This window comes from Nansenia antarctica (assembly GCF_963989245.1).
Source record: "Nansenia antarctica genome assembly, chromosome: 13".
In the NCBI taxonomy this organism is placed as follows: Eukaryota; Metazoa; Chordata; class Actinopteri; order Argentiniformes; family Microstomatidae; genus Nansenia; species Nansenia antarctica.
This window is the reverse complement of record NC_137683.1, coordinates 1,228,652-1,251,151: the sequence shown is the minus strand read 5'-3', so window position 1 is coordinate 1,251,151 and position 22,500 is coordinate 1,228,652. Positions and strand designations below refer to the sequence as shown.

At 44.5% G+C, this 22,500-nt stretch overlaps 1 protein-coding gene across 1 annotated transcript in view; it reads left to right on the top strand.

Moving 5' to 3' along the window:
• The window catches only part of kcnh2b (potassium voltage-gated channel, subfamily H (eag-related), member 2b), a gene marked incomplete at both ends in the record, with an annotated part of 310,871 nt that overhangs the window by 274,008 nt on the left and 14,363 nt on the right, over window positions 1-22,500 (top strand). Inside the window, 8 exon segments of the mRNA XM_080544424.1 lie at window positions 10,071-10,490; window positions 12,045-12,435; window positions 14,952-15,151; window positions 19,064-19,316; window positions 19,920-20,113; window positions 20,298-20,400; window positions 21,960-22,250; window positions 22,408-22,500. The exon segment at window positions 22,408-22,500 is cut by the window's right edge and continues 94 nt beyond it. Coding sequence (XP_080400550.1) covers window positions 10,071-10,490; window positions 12,045-12,435; window positions 14,952-15,151; window positions 19,064-19,316; window positions 19,920-20,113; window positions 20,298-20,400; window positions 21,960-22,250; window positions 22,408-22,500 — 1,945 coding nt within the window.

Sequence of the window (22,500 nt, the reverse complement as noted above, 5' to 3'; positions counted from 1 at the left end):
AGCAGGCTAGGATGTGTTTGCCAAGATGGCTTTTCACCAGGCGTCCATCATCTTCAATTGAATTATATGCAGTTCTGGAATAACATTTTCATACTTCAGGATTTAATTAAGACAGATGTTTTTGTGGTTTTACATTTCTAATTTTTGTAATCGTGGTTTTCTATCGTGGACAATTCTATCGTGGACAACAGTTGCAGAAACATCATAGGAAATTAATATTCAAAAGTGTCCTTAAATGTAGTTATATCTGTTCAGAAATATATCAGCTTTTCAGAGTTTTTTTATTTTATTTTATTTTTTTACTGATATCTAAAAATAACCCTAACATCTCCCGAGAGAAAGCACACATTTGAGGGTCACTCCAAGGAACTGCAGCACAGTGTGTGTGTGTGTGTGTGTGTGTGTGTGTGTGTGTGTGTGTGTGTGTGTGTGTGTGTGTGTGTGTGTGTGTGGGTGTGTGTGGGTGGGTGTGTGTATGCATGTGTGTGTGTGGGTGTGTGTGTGTGTGTGTGTGTGTGTGTGTGTGTGAGTGCGTGCATGCTGTAGTCTGCTATTTGGTTCACCCCCAGATTGGCCGTTCTACATTATACAATATTGAAAATGTTTTCACCTCTACTTGATCTAGACTAGAGGACATTGGACAGTATAGTACATGTTGATCTAGACTAGAGGACATTGGACAGTATAGTACATGTTGCCTCACCCCTGCTCCTCACCCAAACTCACCCCAGTCTCACCCCAATTCAGCATCACCCAAGTCTCTTACACCAGTTCATCCCCACCACTTGACTTGCCTCTGTCTTGTCCACCCCCCCTCACACCTCAGTGACTCATTGGCTTGACAAGTGGAAGAGGGATGAAGAGGGATGAAGAGGGATGATGTCATTGGCCCACCGGACCCCTGCTGACCCTGCTGGGTGGTTATGTTCATGAATGTGTTGTTGATGGTTCTAGGCAGAGGAGACGTGTCATGATTATATATAACCACTACAGCTGCTCTCGCTCATTAGCCCAGAGATAACAGGCTTAAAATATTCAAATGTTCAGTTTAAGAAACACTAATGTCTAACAACCATACCTCTTGGAGCACAGAACAAACCCCCGATCAACCCATGGCCTTGTGAGAATCTTATCATCTTACTACCAGTTAAAGAAAAGTGAATGGCATTCAGAAACCATGGCGATTTTGTGTTATCAGCAAGTGACATTGATATACTGTATATCATCACTCTTTTGTGTGTGTGTGTGTGTGTGTGAGTGTGTGTGTGTGTGTGTGTGACCTGATCAGTTTTGAACAATTTCTTTCTATAGTGTAGTTTCTTATGTTCTCCAAGTAACATACACTGATGAGCCAAAACATTCTGACCACTGACAGGTGAAGTGAATAACATTGATTATCTTGTTACCATGGCACCTGTCAAGGGGTGGGATATAGAGTATTAGGCAGCAAGTGAACAGTCAGTTCTTGAAGTTGTTGGATGCAAGAGAAATGGGCAGGAGTAAAGACCTCAGTGACTTTGACAAGGCCCAAATTGTTATGACTGGATCAGAGCATCTCTGGAACGGCTTGTGACATTCTCCCGATCAGTAGTGGAGAGTACCTACCGACCAGGGGTGCACATAACTGGTGCGCCAGTGCGCATGCGTCGCCAAAATGCATGCTGCGCGGCAGATCAGCGGCATGAACGCGCTCTTGCGCACCAACAGCTGGAACCGCTGGGAGAGGAATTTACTTCCTCAAAATCCACCTGCTGACTGCTGACTGCTGCATCACTGCAAGCCCCATCCATCACAACAGTCGACCGACGACGACCACGGCGACTCCCCTCACGAAAACATTCGGAAAGTATCGTAACTCGTACTTTCATTCCGCGTATCGCGTATCGCACGGTTATCTCGCCGACACGTGAAAATTCAGTCCCGAACGACTCGTCGCTAAAAGGAAAAACAACAAGGGACTTCACGTTTCTTTTCTCTGAAGCTTTCAAACGTTCAGACGTTTGTTTTACAGCTTCATTATCGCACCTAGACCCCTGACCCAGGGAATATGGTTGGGAATTCTATTCGAAAAAGAAAAAAAAGACTTTGTTGCACAATCAAAATAATGAGCTATTTAAAGTGATAGCCTACTACAGCATCCTCTACCATGGTTGAAATTGAGGACAGTATTAACAGCAAGTCAAGAGAGCAGTGATGATGATGATTAAGCTTGTAGCATAAATAAATGCTTAGGCTGTAACTTTTTGTTGAAAAGTTGATTTCAGTGTTTACAGAACAGAGCAGTGCTTAAAGAGATGTCAGTTGATTTCATTGTGTTTAAAGAACAGACATTCAGTTAGTGCTTAAAGAGATGTCAGTTGATTTCATTGTGTTTAAAGAACAGACATTCAGTTAGTGCTTAAAGAGATGTCAGTTGATTTCATTGTGTTTAAAGAACAGACATTCAGTTAGTGCTTAAAGAGATGTCAGTTGATTTCATTGTGTTTAAAGGAGACTGACAGACTTTCATGCTTAAAGAGCAGTCATTTGATTTTGCATTTGTTTCTTTTGTTTTGCACACAATAATTAGTTCGTTCATCTTTATTTATGAATAAATGTCGTTTTGCTAATATAAGTTATCCATGTATCCCTTTTTTATCCATCCTGTGGGACGGGTCGTGACTCGCGAGCTCGGGGAGCACCAAGCAGCATCCCTAGGTGCTCCTCTGAGCACTGGCCCCAAAAAGTTATGTGCACCCCTGCTACCGACAGTGATCCGAGGAGGGACAAACCACAAACCAGCAACAGGGTGTTGGGCACCCAAGACTCATCATTGCGCGAGCATATTAGGCATAATACCAACAGCATATGAAGCAGGTGGTCATAATGTTTTGGGGAGGCAGTAGCCTAGAGATTAGAGAGGCCCTTGAGCAAGGCACCTAACCCCTAATTGCTCCAGGAGCGCCAACTACAGCTGACCCTGTGCCCTAGAGCAAAAAATACCAAATTCCAACAATTGACTGACAAGTTGAAAGTTGAAATAAAACATTCTTCTTCTTCTTTTGACTCATCAGTGTACATATCGGCCATGTCTACCGTCACTCCTGTGACAGACAAGGACCTCCAAGCTTCAACATGACCTTTTAACTGCAGACAGAAGCTCTGATACAGACACACACACCCCTACCATTGTACCTAGCCGGTCACCCTCCCTGCCTTAGCACACGTCACTGTATACTGCCAATGAAGCAGCGAGAGCAAGTCTCAGAGCTCAGAGACATCTGGGCTGTCATGACTCAACACACCAGGACCCATCGCAGTAGGAAACAGTCTCTCCCCTCTCTTGCCTGCTACAGTATTTGTTCATCCTACTGACCACAGTACCTGACCTTTGAGTACACCCGCTGAGCACAGTACCTGACCTTTGAGTACACCCGCTGAGCACAGTACCTGACCTTTGAGTACACCCGCTGAGCACACAGTACCTGACCTTTGAGTACACCCGCTGAGCACAGTACCTGACCTTTGAGTACACCCGCCGAGCACATGCCCTCTCAAGGGAGTCAGGTGTTTGGCTGACTGAGTCAACCCGGGGGGCAAGTGATAGGACCGATGCTGGTGGAAACAGGTTCCAGTAGAGTGGCATACTGTAGGAGAGGGTGAACGTGGGACAATTACAAAAGCTCATACAGATATTTGCAACGCTACTCTAACTTACAAGTTGTAATTGTTTACGGTAATTGTTGTTTTACTGTCTTTACTACTATACAAACACAGTAACTGCTGGGGACTAGTACTATAGTCCTTTACTACTATACAAACACAGTAACTGCTGGGGACTAGTACTATAGTCTGTCTATACAAACACAGTAACTGCTGGGGACTAGTACTATAGTCTGTCTATACAAACACAGTAACTGCTGGGGACTAGTACTATAGTCCGTCCTAGTACAACTGTGCTGGTTGTGAGCCATGGAACGGAGTAGGAAGAAAGTGAAGGGGAGAGAGTTAGGTTAGGAGGGAGAGAAGGAACGTGGGATAGAAGAAAGTGAAGGGGAGAGAGTTAGGTTAGGAGGGAGAGAAGGAACGTGGGATAGAAGAAAGTGAAGGGGAGAGAGTTAGGTTAGGAGGGAGAGAAGGAACGTGGGATAGAAGAAAAGGAGGGAAAGGACACGTGACATAACAAGATAAAGGAGTGATGAGCAGCTGCAACGGTGGCCTCAGCTGTTGCTGTCAGTTCGGCTGAGCCCTCTGTGTGTGTGTGTGTGTGTGTGTGTGTGTGTGTGTGTGTGTCACTTTTTTGGTTGTCCACAGGCTACGTCCCTCTGCTACGCTGCTGAGTGCAAATCACATATTCATTTATGGGTTTGTATTAGTCTGTCCCCCGTATGCCCCGAAGATATTGAACACTTCGGAATGATTCCTCCTCTCATTCCGTGTCTCACTCAGTTGTGGCACTCAGAAACTATCCCAACCTAACTGCCAACACCACGGGTGTTTTAGACCTCCTCCTTTGAATATCCCATGTGGCTACAAGTGTTTTGTGTGCATGTGCGTGAGGGGACGCTGGCGTGTTTTGTGACCGCTCCTCAAACTGACGCTATCTGTTGTTTATTCACTGTTCCTGCTGCGAATCTCAGCATTTTCTTCACTCAGTATGAAGATTGGATTTCTATACTTACCATCGCCGTTGTTCAGCTGCTAAGTTTTAGCTGACTAAACTCCACTGTCCTGCTGCTAGCGCAGACAGCCATTCACCGGTGTTTACCACCATCGTAGTAACATCTTCAGAATACACCTGGGGGCAGTTCCACGAACATTGATTAGTATATTCGCGATTATAAGGAAAGCCTCGTTCAGGTAACTCTCGATTGGGATTCAAGCCTCAAGTGATTCCTCGAATGAGAATCAGGCATGTGTCATCAATGTTCACGCAATCCCGAATTGGAAATTCTCGATTTGGCCGTGTGCCCGCAGGTAGAAGGAGCCCAGAAGAGCCGATTGTCGAAAAGAAGATACTAGACTGGAAAGTGACAGCACAGCGCTCCTACTTATTGATCTTTATGAAGACGGAAAATAAGATGTAAAAAAGTGCAATACTGCCGCAAGTAACACAAGGCGAGGGAAATGGTTTGGCAAGAAATTTCTGATAGATTATTATTTCTTATGATTATTGATGGATGTCTCACTTTCTGAGACAAATGTATTCATTGTAAATCGATTTGCATTTAAATGTCAAGAAAATAAACATTTAAATAAATCAACCCCTCTCACCTAAGGCAAGGTTTGAACCAGCAACCTGATTGCAAGCTGGCTGCCTTAACCCCTATGCCAAACACACCGCGCTGCTATTTCAAAGTTGATATGCATACCTATCATTTTACACCATTTTATTTATCCATCCATCCATCCATCCATCCATCCATCCATCGATCGGGAGCGTACCTATGTTCCCCGGGTTCTATGTTCCCCGGGTTCTATGTTCCCTGACTGTGGCCACATCACACCACCTCCTCAACCTCTCGGCAGCCTTCGACACAGTCTCCCATATCACCCTCCTCAAACGCCTAGCTGATCACCTAGGCCTCACTGGTACAGTGCTCTCCTGGTTTCAGTCCTACAGGTACCTCTCAAAAAGGAAACAATTTATCACCATAAACGGCTCCAGTTTCTCCCCAGCCCTAGTTAGCCAAGGCGTGCCTCAAGGCTCTGTGCTTGGACCCCTTCTCTTCACCATCTACATGCTTCCCCTCGGTCAGATCATCTGTCACCATGGCCTAAACTTCCACCTATGCTGATGACACCCAACTACTGTATATCTCAGCACTACACTATCCTCACTGCTCCCCCCTCAATCTCTGGTCAATTGCCTCTTCAAAATAAAATCATGGATGTCAGCTAACCTTCTGAAACTCAACACCAAAAAGACTGAGCTCATGGTCGTGGCACCCAAGGCACTGCTTAGGAAGGTTGGCGACTTTCTCCTCCAGGTCGACGGTTGCATCATCTCCCCATCCCCCAAAGTCCACCACCTGGATGTCATCATTGACTCCACCCTTTCCTTCCAGTCCCACATCAAATCCATCACCAAAATTGCCTTCTTCCCCCTAAAAAACATATCAAGACTCCGACCGTCCCTCACTGACTGTGGCCAAAACCCTCATACATGCCTTTATCACCTTCCGTCTGGATTACTGCAACGGAGTCCTGTTCAGGGTACCCAGCAAAGCCCTGGACAGGCTCCAGTATGTTCAGGGTACCCAGCAAAGCCCTGGACAGGCTCCAGTATGTTCAGGTACCCAGCAAAGCCCTGGACAGGCTCCAGTATGTTCAGGTACCCAGCAAAGCCCTGGACAGGCTCCAGTATGTGCAGAACTCAGCTGCCAGGGTTCTCACCCACACCAAGCCCTGGCAGCACATCACCCCCACCCCCATTTCCTGTATAAAAGGGCTCATCAAGCGCTCAGCAAAAGCGAAGTTGGAGCTTGATTATATCAACGATACAAAGAATACAAAAAAACTATTGCTATTTTCACAACAGAAACATTGTGAATTTAATAATAGAATAGGGAAATTACTGTCTTATCAGCTGAAAAAAGAACATACAGAACGCCAGATTAAGGCAATTAAGACACAAGACAATTCACTCTCATATGACCTTGTTGTGATAAATTACACTTTTTTTCATTTTTATAAGAATCTATATCAAGCGCATATCTCTCCATCTAGTGAATGACACTGAGACCTTTTTACACTCTGCTAAGCTACCTAAGGCCTCTTTAGCTGATCAAGTTTTTCTAAATGCTTCCTTCTCCTCAGAAGAAGTCTACAATGTTATTAAAGCAATGCCCTCTGGGAAATGTCCGGGTCTGACGGGTTTCCTGTTGAATTTTATTTAAGTTTTTGGGTAGAACTTCAGCCAATTCTTTTACCAATGGTAAAGGACTTTATGGACTGCAATATTTTTCCAGACTCTATGAAAGATGCGGCCATCACTCTCTTAAAAAAAAGGATAAAGACTTGTCTGAGTGCTCTTCTCATAAGCCAATCTCCCTTCTTAATGCAGACTATAAAATAATTGCCAAGCTTTGAGCAAAACGCTTAGATCACATCCTCCCATCTTTAATAAAAAACGACAGACTGGTTTTGTTAAAGGACGCCAGGCTGTAGATAATATTCGCCGTCTTGTAAATATAATATTGATTATGTCAATAGGGATGGAAAAGAGTCAGCCATCATTTGGTTGGATGCAGAGAAGGCTTTTGACAGGGTAGATTGGAGTTTTCCCTTCTCTACCCTGGAGCACTTTAACCTTGGCTCAAAATTCATTAATTGTATAAAAACTCTGTATACTTCACCAACAGCACAGGTTCTTACTAATGGTCTGCTTTCTAAAAAGATTAACTTAGCGAGGGACACCCGGCAAGGGTGTCCGTTATCCCCACTCCTATTTGCACTGGTGATCGAACCCTTTGCTCAATCAGTTCGGTTAAGGGCTCTGCACACAGCATGCGATTTCTGTTGCGCGTCAACATTCCATTTTGAAGTTTGAATGGAAGTCTATGAGAACATCGCATTTCAACACACACGGCCCCGATTTTAATCGCACGGCGAAAATTCGATTCCATTCATTTTGAATGGGACAAAGCACACGGCGTGCGAGTTTTGTCGCACTGTCAAATTTGTGCTTTTTCCCATTCAAAATGAATGGAATCGAATTTTCGCCGTGTGATTAAAATCGGGGCCGTGTGTGTTGAAATGTGATGTTCTCATAGACTTCCATTCAAACTTCAAAATGGAATGTTGACGCGCAACAGAAATCGCACGCTGTGTGCATTGGCCTTTAGATTGCAAGATTGAGGGCATACTTGCTGGGAACCAGGAGCACAATATTTCTCTTTATGCAGACGATACTTTATGATTTTTGTCAAATTTAGAACAATCTATTCCAAAGTTATTATCAATTATTCAATTATATGGCTCTCTTTCAGGCTACAAGATTAATTTATCCAAATATATTCTTTGTCCACTTAATCCCATAGATGTTGATAAACTGAACACATTACACACAAATGTACAAATGAAGGTTTCACTTATCTTGGTACTTTTATTTCTCCAGTGTTAGATAACTTATTTAAATGTAATTATACACCACTTAAAGAAAAACTGAAAGAGGACATGGATCGCTGGACTAATCTACCTCTTTCGCTTATTGGCCGGATTAATGTAGTTAAAATGAATTTACTGCCAAGATTAAACTACCTATTTCAATCTCTGCCTTGTCCCATTCCAACATTATTCTTTAAAGAGTTAATTACGTAATTATCCAAATTTCTTTGGTCTCGTAAAAAAGCACGGGTATCACTAGCTACTCTATGTAAACCTCGTAAGGAAGGGGGTCTTGCTCTCCCTAACTTCGAGCTTTACTATTGGTCTGCTCAAATCAAACGGATAAATGAATGGTTCCAGGACTCAGAGCCTCTATGGAAATCCATAGAAATTAACTTCAGCTATCCAATTTTTTGAAATCTCTTCCACTATAAACAAATACCCCTCTTCAGGGTTTGAGAAATATTTTGTTATTGACAGTGCCTTATCGGCTTGGTATAATTGCAAGAAAAATTTCAAACTCCATAAAGGTATATCTGTACTTTCACCTGTCTCCTTTAATCCTGATCTTCCAATAGGCCTAAGTAGGATAGGCTTACATAACTGGACCAACCAAGGCATTAGTAATTTGGGTTGTTTATTTAGGAATACAGACATTAAATATTTTTCCGAGGTGAAGGAAGAATATGGTCTTTCTTCTACCAACTTTTTTCAGTACTTACAACTAAGAAATTTTTTGTATTCCCTAACTCAGAAAGACAGTTTTAGATTTAAGATAGATGACATAGAAAAATGTATTGTTAGTGCTCAACTAACGATTAAAATGACCTCAAAGATCTATAAGATTCTCAGCAGTAGAGTGCCTTCCTCCTTCCAACCTCTGAAAAGGATTTTGGAAAAAGATTTGAACATACATTTGGACCAGGAAACATAGATGCAGATATGTGCGAAAGTTAACTCATCCTCACTGTCTCCCAGAGTTCTTGAACATAATTACAAGTTTATTTTTTAAAAATTCTTTACTCCAGTTTGTCTTAATAAGATGTCCCTGGAGTACTCTTCTTTATGTAATAAATGTAAGAAAAGTCTGGGGACATATCCTCATATGTTTTGGTTCTGTCCCAAGATCAAACCCTTTTGGCAATCGATCCACGCTCTGGTTGAATCCATACTTAAGCTCAAATTGAGCAAATCTCCTCTTTTTGTACCTTTTAGGGGTTGATGCAAATGTAAATATGATTCCTGCATGACCTGCAGGATAAGGCGGATGTGTTTTCTGAAGTGTGGTCCCCCTTCTTATCTTTTTTGGAAGAGAATTCATGACAAATTAGGCTACGTTATTTTGAGACTTTTTTACTTTCCTTTTCTTTCTTTTTTTGCATTTATCTTTTAGATACAGGAACTAATATATATATATGTGGCTGTTGATGGTGGTAATGCCCTTTCCCTCATTGCACACACACTTTTGTTTATTGGCATATGTATTTGTTTTGTTTTGTTTTTGTCTCGTGGCTGTTGTTTATTGTCTTTTTGTTTGCTGTTGTGTTTTGTCTTATAATTACTTTATTTTTCATACTTTCTACTTTATGGAGTTAATTGTTTTCCTTTAATGTCTGTCCTTGTTGTGACATCTAGATGTTTTTTGTTTAAAAACTTACCAAAATACATTTTAAAAAGGGCTCATCAACCTCAGTGGACGCAGGTTGTGTTGCTGCATTGCCTCTTTCTGCCTCTTGGTACCACCTTATACTGGGTCACAAATCTAGCATGTACAGTATATGCTGAATATCTGTGGCTCAATACAGTTTGCTGTTTCGCATCATACTGTAATATTGCTGGAGGTATGGGGAAAACCTTCACCTGTTAACTTTTCACTGTATCCCTAATCCATGTCCTCCTGCAACAATCTCTGTCTCCCTCTCTTCCCAAGGTGGTTTGATAATTGGATGACAATCAGATTTATTTATCTCGCTCTCTCGCAGGTGCTGTCCCTCGGGGCTGACGTCCTCCCTGAGTACAAGCTCCAGGCCCCCCGCATCCACAAGTGGACGGTGCTCCACTACAGCCCCTTTAAGGCGGTGTGGGATTGGCTGATCCTGCTGCTGGTCATCTACACGGCCATCCTGACGCCCTACTCGGCCGCCTTCCTCCTCAACGAGCAGGAGGAGGTAGCCTTGCATACATGTGGCTATTGCTCCCCGCTCAACGTCGTGGACCTCCTCGTCGACATCATGTTCATCATTGACATCGTCATCAACTTCCGCACCACATACGTCAACGTCAACGACGAGGTGGTGAGCCAACCTCTGAGGATCGCCGTGCACTACTTTAAAGGCTGGTTCCTCATAGACATGGTGGCGGCTATACCCTTCGACCTGCTCATCTACCGCAACGGAGAGGAGGTGAGGGGGGGGGGGGATAATCCTTTGTGGATAATGAGGTTTTGGGCCTAGATGAGTAAGAAATGTGATTGAATTTATTAACTTTAAATTCAGTTTACTTTGTTATTGCGTGAACCATCCTAGATCATATAAACACATGTAAAATGTACAATGTCCATTAGAAAACAAAGTCTAATGATCTAAAAAATAAGGAATTTTCTCATGAAGGCACCCCAGTGAAACACGTCCAGTGAATGGTTGTACTTTGCCAGTTGACTTAATTTAAGCTGAAGTAGCCAGTGAACCAGGGCAGGGGACGTTTCCCACAGCAGAGAAGTATTATTTACTGTGAGGACCAGATCTGGGCTGTGTGCCAGACATCTGGACTGTTCTGTATGTGTTGTATTGACATGGTGGGCTTCTTAAAGCTAAAGCTAATGTACTTGGGTGGGAATGAACAGAGTGTGCAGACAGCACAGTGAATAACAGACAACGGATTTCAATCAATCAATCAATCAATCAAGTCTAATATATGTATAGTGCTTAGTAAATAGACAAATGTGACACGGTCTTTCGAAAAGGTCCGCATGTCGGCAATTCTCAAGTCACGCTTGAGAAACACGTTTATGTGTTTTCATTTTTTTTTCATATTATGAAAGTTTAATTGTTGAAGAGCCCACTCAATATAACAGTTTTAGGATCAGTAAACACTTATAATTTGTGAATTGGATTCACTATATCATCTACTGTCCTGCTTCATAGTAAGTGATACTGTAAACAAACTTTGTGTTCAAAAGCAAGGACTATGTGATCATCTAATTATGTGTAGCTATATTTTTCGCATGTTGATGTTCTGTCAGCATGTTGTGATGTGCTAAACATGCAGTTAGATGTTCATAGCAATGTTCTTTCTTAGCTGCTAGCTAGCTACCAATACGATACGTCTGTTTTGATTCAGAGCAGGATATAGGGTGGTGTAGACTCAGCCTGGATGAATTTCAGGATCTGGAGTCTAGTTTTGAGACAGATAAGCACAAAGAGGACAACACAAGATTAGAGGCAGTTAGAGCAAACTGAAAAACGGATACTACATTAAACAGTAGGAGAGAATCAGCATAGAGCAGGTGGCATGAGGCCCCTGGCACATCTAAAATACATCTTAGGACAAGGCCAGCGCCCGCTTCCTCCGCATCCACTCATGCCACGATGTCACGGGCCAGCTCGCCAGAGGGACATCAGGGGGTTAGAAGGGGCAGAAGCATGAGCCCAAGATGCCTAGAGCCAGTACCATGATCATCCCAGTCCACATGGTACTGGTACTGGAGGGTCTATACCAGAGGCCAGCCAACCCAAGTCCGCGCACCACAAGGGCCCATTACCACTGAACTGGAGGGTTTATGTCTTTCAGTATAGAGTATCACAGTAGTACAGGCCTGGTGTAGGATTGGTTACTGATGGGGGGGGGGGGGGGGGGGGTCTGAGGCATCTGATACCGGATCCCATCCCGTACATCATCTTACATAGCACCCCCCTGCTCAGCTGTACTAACCTAATCTCCTCCTCTACTCTCCCCAGACCACCACCCTGATAGGCCTGCTGAAGACAGCACGTCTCCTGCGATTGGTCCGCGTGGCCCGTAAGCTGGACCGCTACTCGGAGTACGGAGCAGCAGTTCTCTTCCTCCTCATGTGCACCTTCGCCCTCATAGCCCATTGGCTGGCCTGTATCTGGTACGCCATCGGCAGCGTGGAGCGGAACGGCTCCATCGGTTGGCTGCACTCTCTGGGGGACCAGCTGGGGAAGCACTACAACCAGACCATCCCCAACTCAGGACCCTCCATCAAGGACAAGTACGTCACGGCCCTCTACTTCACCTTCAGCAGCCTGACCAGTGTGGGCTTTGGGAACGTGTCTCCCAACACCAACTCAGAGAAGATCTTCTCCATCTGTGTCATGCTCATAGGATGTAAGTAGAAAAATAATAAACATAATTGTTTTATTGCCATGCGATCAACTCGTTTTATGGTCGAGGCAAGGGGTCAGCCATAGACGGTGACCCTGGAGCAATTAGGGGTTCAGTGCCCTAACCCTAACCCTAAATACATTTAACCTCCCTCTTGTGTTCACGGTCAAATCTGACCGAATGACTTTGTTTGTAATCATAAATATTGTGTTTTTCATCCCATTGCCTCAAGACCTTATGTTATCCTCCACCCTAGGCCCCTGAGCATATACACTTGATTGCATTGAATTGCATTGCATTTTGGGGGATTTATTGAACCGTGTCACACCTATGATGTTTCCGGTCAGAATTGACCGCCATAGGAAAATGTTGACCAAAAGTAGCAAAGTTGGAAAATAAAAGATGAAATTAGGCTACACAATGAAACACTGGCTTGCCTGTATCAAATCAATACATCCCATGCATCAATGGAACGGGAAGAATCCCAGCTACAACACTAACTAAATAATTTCCATCTCCAGTACACACAGCCTACATGGCAGGCATTTTTATAATATACAGTAATGTACAGTAAACACTAACTTTGAACTTGCTGCAAAATTATAATATGAAATTAACCCCTGGTGTCATTCTGCCACCCCTTGATTCTACTTGCTTTGACTGTTCAAATGAGATGTTAACCATCAAAATTGGATAAGGGGTTCCAGAGATATCACTGTGCAAAACACACCGGTCAATTTTGACCGAAAGTAGCAAAGTTGGAAAATGAAACAAACGGAAGAGGAAGGTTAAACAATAACTAACTAAATAATAATAATAATTCTTCCTTCTTCCAGAATTGTAGCTGCCAATGGCCCCTGTAATCTAGGCTATTGATTTTGTCATAGATTACTATGTCATATTATGACTGATATAAATAGACGATTCACTTACTTAGACAAATCTATAGGTCTGCTAAATGGCAAAAATGTAACTATGAATGTGAGTGTAACATTGACACCTGATGCCCGGCGCCCTGCTGACTCCTGCTCACCTCATCTCCACCCACCTAGAGCATCAGCAGTGCAAAGTGATGCTGAGAATTACGCAGAGTTAGAGTTTTAAACATCACACAGTGTCATCATTTTAGTTAAATCAGCAATAAAGTTATTTCACTATTTGAATACAAGATTGTATTGAGACATTTATCATGTCTTTATGAAAAGATATTAGCTGGTTATTCCGTAGTGAGATATCCGTCTGTGATTCTAATGTCCTTTCAATGTAAATATGTTTAAACTAACTTCCCCTTGATACAGACCATCTCCTTCCCGGTGCTTGGCTGCAGAGGCAGATAGATTAGCAGACGAAACAATAATGGCTCAAATTCATTACTGGGCAGATATTGACTCATACTGTACTTACATATTATTGTTAATTTCTTATCTCTTGAAGTTTCAGCTATCCAGCATATATATACAGTAGATCTCATCTCTCAGAGAGAAAGGTCTATAGATCACAGTAAGACAGTATGAGGTCAGTGATAGCTTCACTGTGATATCGGAGGTCAATCAATGATGCAGTCTTGCGGAATACCAATGTGGTAATGGTCTGTGATAGGGAGCCTCAGTCACTGCTGCTCTGATGAGGATGAATGGGGTGGAGGAGACAGGCCTAGCACCAGATGAATGGGGTGGAGGAGACATGCCTACCACCACTGCTGCAAACTGGGGGGGCGGAAGGAGGGCATGACTTAACGTTGCTGGGATAGAGAGTGGGAGGGCAGGCAGGGGCATGACACGCATAGATAGAGAGCACACACACACACACAAACACACACACACACACATACACACACACACACACACACACACACTCACACGCACACACACACACACACACACACACACACACACACAATCGGATGGATGCAGATACATTTACGACATGCACGCACGCAAGCACACACATAAACACACACACACACACACACATACAGTACACACAACAAATACTAGAGCGACATAAAAGGAGAACCAGTCTTTGCGGCTCTGCTGTCATCCTTTGTCCCCTTAGACACTGATGTAACATGACAGGGGTTGGGAGGTTAGCAGGATGTAACATGACAGGGGTTGGGAGGTTAGCAGGATGGAACATGACAGGGGTTGGGAGGTTAGCAGGATGGAACATGACAGGGGTTGGGAGGTTAGCAGGATGGAACAGACTGCACGCTCCTTCGACATTCAAAACAGGCGCCCTTTAGAAGAGGATGTTTAACAACGGATTTAAAGGACGAAAGAGGATTGTGTACCGTACCAGACGCATTTCAGATGAGATGCTGTTTCATGAGATGTTTTTAGGAGATACGAAGACTCTTGACCCTGTGCTTCCCCTCGTGTCTAAACAGCTCGAATGAACACAAAGTATCTTTGAACTCTGTTACGTCATTGTTATAGTACACTGTTATGAACACCCTTATAAAAAAGGGGATCCGGTAAGCCTGACTGACTCTGATCCTCCTCCCTCTCATCCACACACAGCGTTGATGTACGCCAGTATCTTCGGGAATGTGTCGGCCATTATCCAGAGGCTGTACTCGGGGACGGCGCGCTACCACACCCAGATGCTGCGGGTCCGAGAGTTCATCCGCTTCCACCAGATCCCCAACCCCCTGAGGCAGAGGCTGGAGGAGTACTTCCAGCATGCGTGGTCCTATACGAACGGCATCGACATGAACGCTGTGAGTCACACACACTCGCGCACACATGCACACACACATGCACGCATGCATGCACACACACTACACACACACATGCACTCACGCACCCCCCACACACACACACACACACACACGAGCGCATGCACACACACATGCACGCACACACACACACACACACATGCACACACGCACATGCACACACACATGTGCACACACATACACACACACAAACACACAAAGAGTAGATAAACATAGAGTATAGACACTACCACACAATATATATATATATATATATATATATATATATATATACATATATATATACATATATATGCAATACATAATACACATATCGTTTTCCTGAGAGTATTCTCTGTGTGTGCTGCATTGGTCTGGACATTTCTACAGTATATAAAGGGACTATAGAGGGAATCAACTAGTAATATTCGTCTGCACAACTCCCCTCTCCACTCAGGACAGAGCTTCCACACACACACACACACCCACACCCACACACACACACACACACACACACACACACACACACACCAGGGTTTCCGTTAGAAAAAATTGCCGCCGGACATCGTGTCCGGGAAGATTTCGATTTACCGGACAAACGTGATATATTCCGGTCATCATATTAAAATATAAAAAAAAAAAAAAAAAAAAAAATCTAATATAGCTGTTTGTCACGGTGATTACTGTTGTGTAGCGGCCTATATATGCCATTTAATGTCTATTTCTCATCCGATACGATTAGATGCGAGCTATATAATATATAATAATATAACATGATTCGCATGCGCGCTATGCCATTATGTCCAGCGCTGAACGGGCGCCTCACTGGGAACTGAACAGACAGCATCGATCAATGAACGGACTCCACATTACGTTAACTGAAGTTTGTTAAATTGTTTGGGATTATGTGAGTTTTCTATTTTCTCTTTCCAGTTTTACCCTTTTTTTTATCAATAAAACAACGTCATTTCTATAACCAGGTCTCGCTGGTTGGGAAGGCATTTCGTTTAGCTGCCTGTCAAATCATACTTAATCGGACTCGGGAGTATGACAATGAGGAGAACATAACTGTTTATTGAGAAACAATAGGCAGGCTGGGATACGTATATAAAGAAATACCACAATGTCTAGATGTATAACATTTTATTGAACAGTGCAAGCATGTAGGCTTCTGGCGTGACATCGTACCCCTAACATTCTTAGGGCTTGTTTGAAAAGCTTAGACTGAAAGTTAGTGCCCTGGTCAGATTGTATAACAAGAGGAAGACCGAATGTGGAAAAAAACGTTGTTAAAGCTTTCACCACTGAGCTGGCTGATATGTTACGCAACGGAACAGCTTCGGGAAAACGAGTAGCAGCGCACATAATAGTGAGCAAATACTGACTTCCACTTTTAGTCCTAGGCAAAGGTCCAACACAATCAATTATTACACGTTCAAATGGCTCCCCTATAGCAGGAATGGGATGCAATGGTGCGGGTGGAATGGATTGATTAGGCTTACCCGCCATCTGACAAGTATGGCAACAGCGGCAGTGCTTGGCAACATCCGCCTTCAGTCCGGGCCAAAAGAAATGTTTCAATATCAGCTGATAAGTTTTAGTTATACCTAAATGTCCTGACCACTGGCTCTCATGTGCTACAGATAACACCTGTTGTCTATAACCCACAGGCACAACCACTTGTTTACAACCATTTGCATTAGGAGGAGACCATTTACGCATTAATATCCCATCGTTAAGGAAATAAACTACGTTGCCCCCTATTTCAGATTCCTCACTAGCTGCATGTAAAAAAACATTTGTTTAATGACTGATCAGCTACTGGAGCGACACGCAATCGCTCGCCGGTTACAGGCAGAGATAGGCTGTCAGCGGATGGTATGGTAGGACTCGGGGAGGATGGTAACTCTACCACTTTCTCCCTGGGAGAAGCTGAAACAATCGGGTTCTCATCCCTTTCAGAAAAGGCTTGCATAATCACACTATCACAGAGAGAAACATCGCTATCCTCCTCTCTGCCTCGACTCGATTGTGCACGAGTTATAGCGCACACCGGAAACAACCGCTGTTTCGCATAGGCAGCCTACACATTAGGAGTCATCATCATGCCGGTGTCAAATCATATCATAATAAAAGAAATACATAGCCTATATATTCGTCTTTTTTAAAATAGAAGGAATCAGAATGTGAACTTTAGCGAATTGTATTCAAATTGTGCTTAGAGGGAATTATTTCACCGGACATTTATGTCCGACGAGTTTTCAATTTGTCGGACTTCAACAACTTTTACCGGACAAAGTCCGGGAATTACCGGTTAACGGAAACCCTGACACACACACACACACACACACACACACACACACACACACACTCTTATGTGCCGGCCAAAGTAATGTGGTCTTATTACATGATTATGGAAGTGCATTCTTAAAGCAATTAAGTGCCAACATGACTGTAGCAGTTTCGAGCACAGAGGGAGGTCGACACAGAGGAACGGAGTAATCAGCTGGATGTTTATTGGTTTCTTGACAAAAGCTCAGCACCCCGTAGGCGTACTGGCGCGATCACAGCAAACTCAAAATGTCATAAAACTGTAAATAATAGGAATCCGCGCTGCGCCGGCAGAGACAGCGTCAGTGTTCGCTTTGGTCTCTCTCTCTCTTTCTCTCGAGGGCTCGCTCGGGATTCGCTCTTTCGTTCCTCGTCACCATTCCTTACTGCCAGGGGAACAAACACACACAGGTTAAAAAGACCGGCTGGATGCTGAGGCTGATTACTGACACTTGTCCGTAATCAGCCCCGACACCCATCTCCCACCGACAGTCTGGCGCCCTCTGCAGGCCAGAACGCGCCATGCTCCCCACAATGACATTTCAGTTTTCAGTCTTACTGTTACTCCTTTTGTTTAGGCTTGATAAAATAAAGAAAATGAGTACACAGGAAACACACAAGTGAACAGGCATTCACCTTGTTTACTCTGCTAATCCCATTCCTCATTACCTTCCTTTGAAGGTTCAGTGAAGCGTGCTGGATTAGAGAATGTTTGCAGTCATTCTTTTTATAATGGTTTTTATCACGTAGGCCCTCACGCCTGACTGAGTCTCACTCACAGACTCTCCCTCTCTGCTAAGAATGAGGAAATGTGGCTATAACTAAGGAAGCAAGAGCGAGGGAGTTGGATATGAAGGAGAGAGGGAAAGGGAAGGAGAGGGAAAGGGAAAGGGAGAAAGGCATCTTTGTTGAGATGAAGGAGAAGGACAGAAAGGGAGCGAGATGAAGGAGAAGGACAGAAAGGGAGAGAGATTGAGTTTGTGTATCTGTGGGGGCTGATAGAGATGGAGAGGAGGATGGAGAATATTTGTATTTATTTTTTATACATTGGTGTGACTGTCAAGTCCCAGACGATGTATCAAAAACTCATACTCCTCTGAAATTGACCTTGGGGAACCCCCTGCTTGGAGGCAACTCGTTTAAACCACTGGAATTCTTCATTATAATTACATACTAGAACGTGGACTTGAAAGCCCTATGAATGTATTACCAAGAAAGAAGGCTGCATGCTTGTTAGCTTGCTTTTGAAATATGACGTTATTATTATACCCCACCGTTGCATTAGAGCTAAATATTATGCATTGTATTTCTTTGCTCTTGAAAGTCAAAGTAAGGTAAATGGATTGCACTTATACAGCACCTTATTCCAAAGCTCTTTACAATGGCCCCTCATTCACCCATTAACACACTAATGGCAGCAAGGCGCCGGCCCGCTCATTGGGAGCAATTTGGGATTCAGTGACTAGGACTAGGCTTTATTCGGGCCCAAGAAATGTTCTATTCTAACCCTGCTTCCTCTCTCCCCCTCCTCCTCTCTCTCTTCCCCCTCCTCCTCTCTCTCTTCCCCCTCCTCCTCTCCCCCAGGTGCTGAAGGGTTTCCCAGAGTGTCTCCAGGCTGACATCTGCCTTCACCTTAACCGCACCCTGCTGCAGAACTGCAAGGCCTTTAAGGGCTCCACCAAGGGCTGCCTGAGGGCGCTGGCCATGAAGTTCAAGACCACCCACGCCCCGCCGGGCGACACGCTGGTCCATGCCGGCGACGTCCTCACCGCCCTCTACTTCATCTCCCGAGGCTCCATCGAGATCCTCCGAGGGGACGTGGTGGTCGCCATCCTGGGTAAATACAGGACATCAGTCCTCATACTGGGAGACGTCAAACCACATTATGCAACTACCCACAAAGACATCGACAAAGATCTCAAACACTGTCCTCCATAAATGAGATATGAGCTGATACTGCCATCTACTGGCCAATCTTCCTCATGTATTAGATATGAGCTGATACTGCCATCTACTGGCCAATCTTCCTCATGTATTAGATATGAGCTGATACTGCCATCTACTGGCCAATCTTCCTCATGTATTAGTATTCTACCTCATCTGCAAACAGGACAGCTGCACTCAACCTGACACTCTTCTCTATTATCTGCTATTTACCTTAGAATCAGGTACCATATATATTTACAGATTAGCAGACATACATATTATATATAGACGATTTATCTATTTTTACTGTGAAGCACTTTGGCTCAGCATTGCTGTACGTAAATGTGCTATACAAATAAAGTTGACTTGACTTGACTTGACTTGACATGCGTATATACAAACATGTATTGTTTTTGATACAAAGTAAATAAATACCAACTGAAATAGGACTGCAAATATGCCTTGTTTTATCGGTAGATTGTAAAGTCCCATTTCTCCATCCCATCCCATACAGGGAAGAATGACATATTTGGTGAGCCTATCAACCTGTACGCTCGACCCGGTAAATCCAACGCAGACGTGCGAGCGCTGACCTACTGTGACCTCCATAAGATCCACAGAGAGGACGTGCTGGAGGTCCTGGACATGTACCCAGAGTTCTCGGACCACTTCTGGAGCAACCTGGAGATCACGTTCGACCTTCGGGATGTGAGTTCACCCTCTGACCACCTCCTACACCAGCCTCGTAGCAGATGATGTGAATTTTTCAAATTGGCCGACGAGCAAATGCTTTCATGAATGATAATCAACTGGCTTGTTTATTGATCCAGATGGTGGTCTCTGGTGTTAATCCAGTGTGTTAATAGAGCGTACGGTGTCTTCATCTCTTCAGACCAACATGATTCCCGGCTCTCCCAGCAGTGACGAGTCGGAAGATGTGGGATTCAACCGCCTCCGCAGACGCAAGTTATCGTTCCGTCGCCGCACAGAGAAAGGTGCTAACCCGTTTACCCTAACCCTAACCCCAACCCTATACCCTACTCTTCTACTGGCTGTCTTCTTATCCCTCTGTTGTGTATCAGAGCAAATACCAACACACATACCACCACACATACCACCACACATACCACCACACATACCACCACACATACCAACACACATACCAACACACATACCAACACACATACCAACACACATACCAACACACATACCAACACACATACCACCACACATACCACCACACATACCAACACACATACCACCACACATACCAACACACATACCACAACACATACCAACACACATACCACCACACATACCAACACACATACCAACACACATACCAACACACATACCAACACACATACCAACACACATACCACCACACATACCACAACACATACCAACACACATACCACCACACATACCAACACACATACCACCACACATACCACCACACATACCACCACACATACCAACACACATACCACCACACATACCACCACACATACCAACACACATACCAACACACATACCACCACACATACCAACACACATACCAACACACATACCAACACACATACCAACACACATACCAACACACATACCAACACACATACCAACACACATACCAACACACATACCAACACACATACCACCACACATACCACAACACATACCAACACACATACCACCACACATACCAACACACATACCACCACACATACCAACACACATACCAACACACATACCAACACACATACCAACACACATACCAACACACATACCACCACACATACCACCACACATACCACAACACATACCAACACACATACCACAACACATACCAACACACATACCACAACACATACCAACACACATACCAACACACATACCAACACACATACCAACACACATACCACCACACATACCACCACCACATTCTTTTACAAACCTGATAGAAAGTAAAAGTAAGGACTGTCATCAATGATAAAAAAAAAAAACTGTTCTAATTATCTAATATTCTCATTCTATCCTATCCTCTATCCTCTATCCTCCTCCCCTCCCCTACCCTCCTCCCCTCCTCTATCCTCTATCCTCCTCCCCTCCCCTCCTCCCCTCCCCTCCCCTCCTCTATCCTCTATCCTCCTCCCCTCCTCCCCTCCCCTCCTCTATCCTCTATCCTCCTCCCCTCCTCCCCTCCCCTCCCCTCCTCTATCCTCTATCCTCTATCCTCCTCCCCTCCCCTCCTCCCCTCCTCTATCCTCTATCCTCCTCCCCTCCTCCCCTCCCCTCCTCTATCCTCTATCCTCTATCCTCTATCCTCCTCCCCTCCCCTCCCCTCCTCTATCCTCTATCCTCCTCCCCTCCCCTCCCCTCCTCCCCTCCCCTCATCTATCCTCTATCCTCCTCCCCTCCCCTCCCCTCCTCCCCTCCTCTATCCTCTATCCTCCTCCCCTCCTCCCCTCCCCTCCTCTATCCTCTATCCTCTATCCTCTATCCTCTATCCTCTATCCTCTATCCTCCTCCAAATGATGAATGTTAATCTGCCCAGATGAAGCAGACGCAGGGGAGATCAAAAGGTCCCAGAAGCCAGTGCGGCGAAGAAAGAAGGAGGCGGCGGGTAATCAGGGGGAGGGGCTTAAGCCTGACTGGGAGATGCCTCGGAGCTCTGTGTCTTCTCACTCCAGCGGCGAGGAAGGGGAGGAGTCTATGGTCACATGCCCCGCCCCTCCGTCAGCTCAGCAGGAGACGCCTCAGACTCAGGCCACGCCTCTGAACTTCAACGAGACCCCGGAGGGTGAGGGAGACCCCAAGACGGGAAACACCTGCAACGCACTCTCAGGTAGGTGCACACACACACACACACACACACACACACACACATACATATATACACACACACACAAACACTTTCTTCTTTACGGTATGCCAATAGATTTACACTTAGCTGATCATCCCTTCTGTTTCTGTCCCTCCCCACCCCCACACCCCACGTCCAGGAGCGTTCTCGGGCGTGTCGAACATCTTCAGTTTCTGGGGGGAGAATCGAGGACGTCAGTACCAGGAGCTGCCGCGCTGCAGCCTGCCATCCC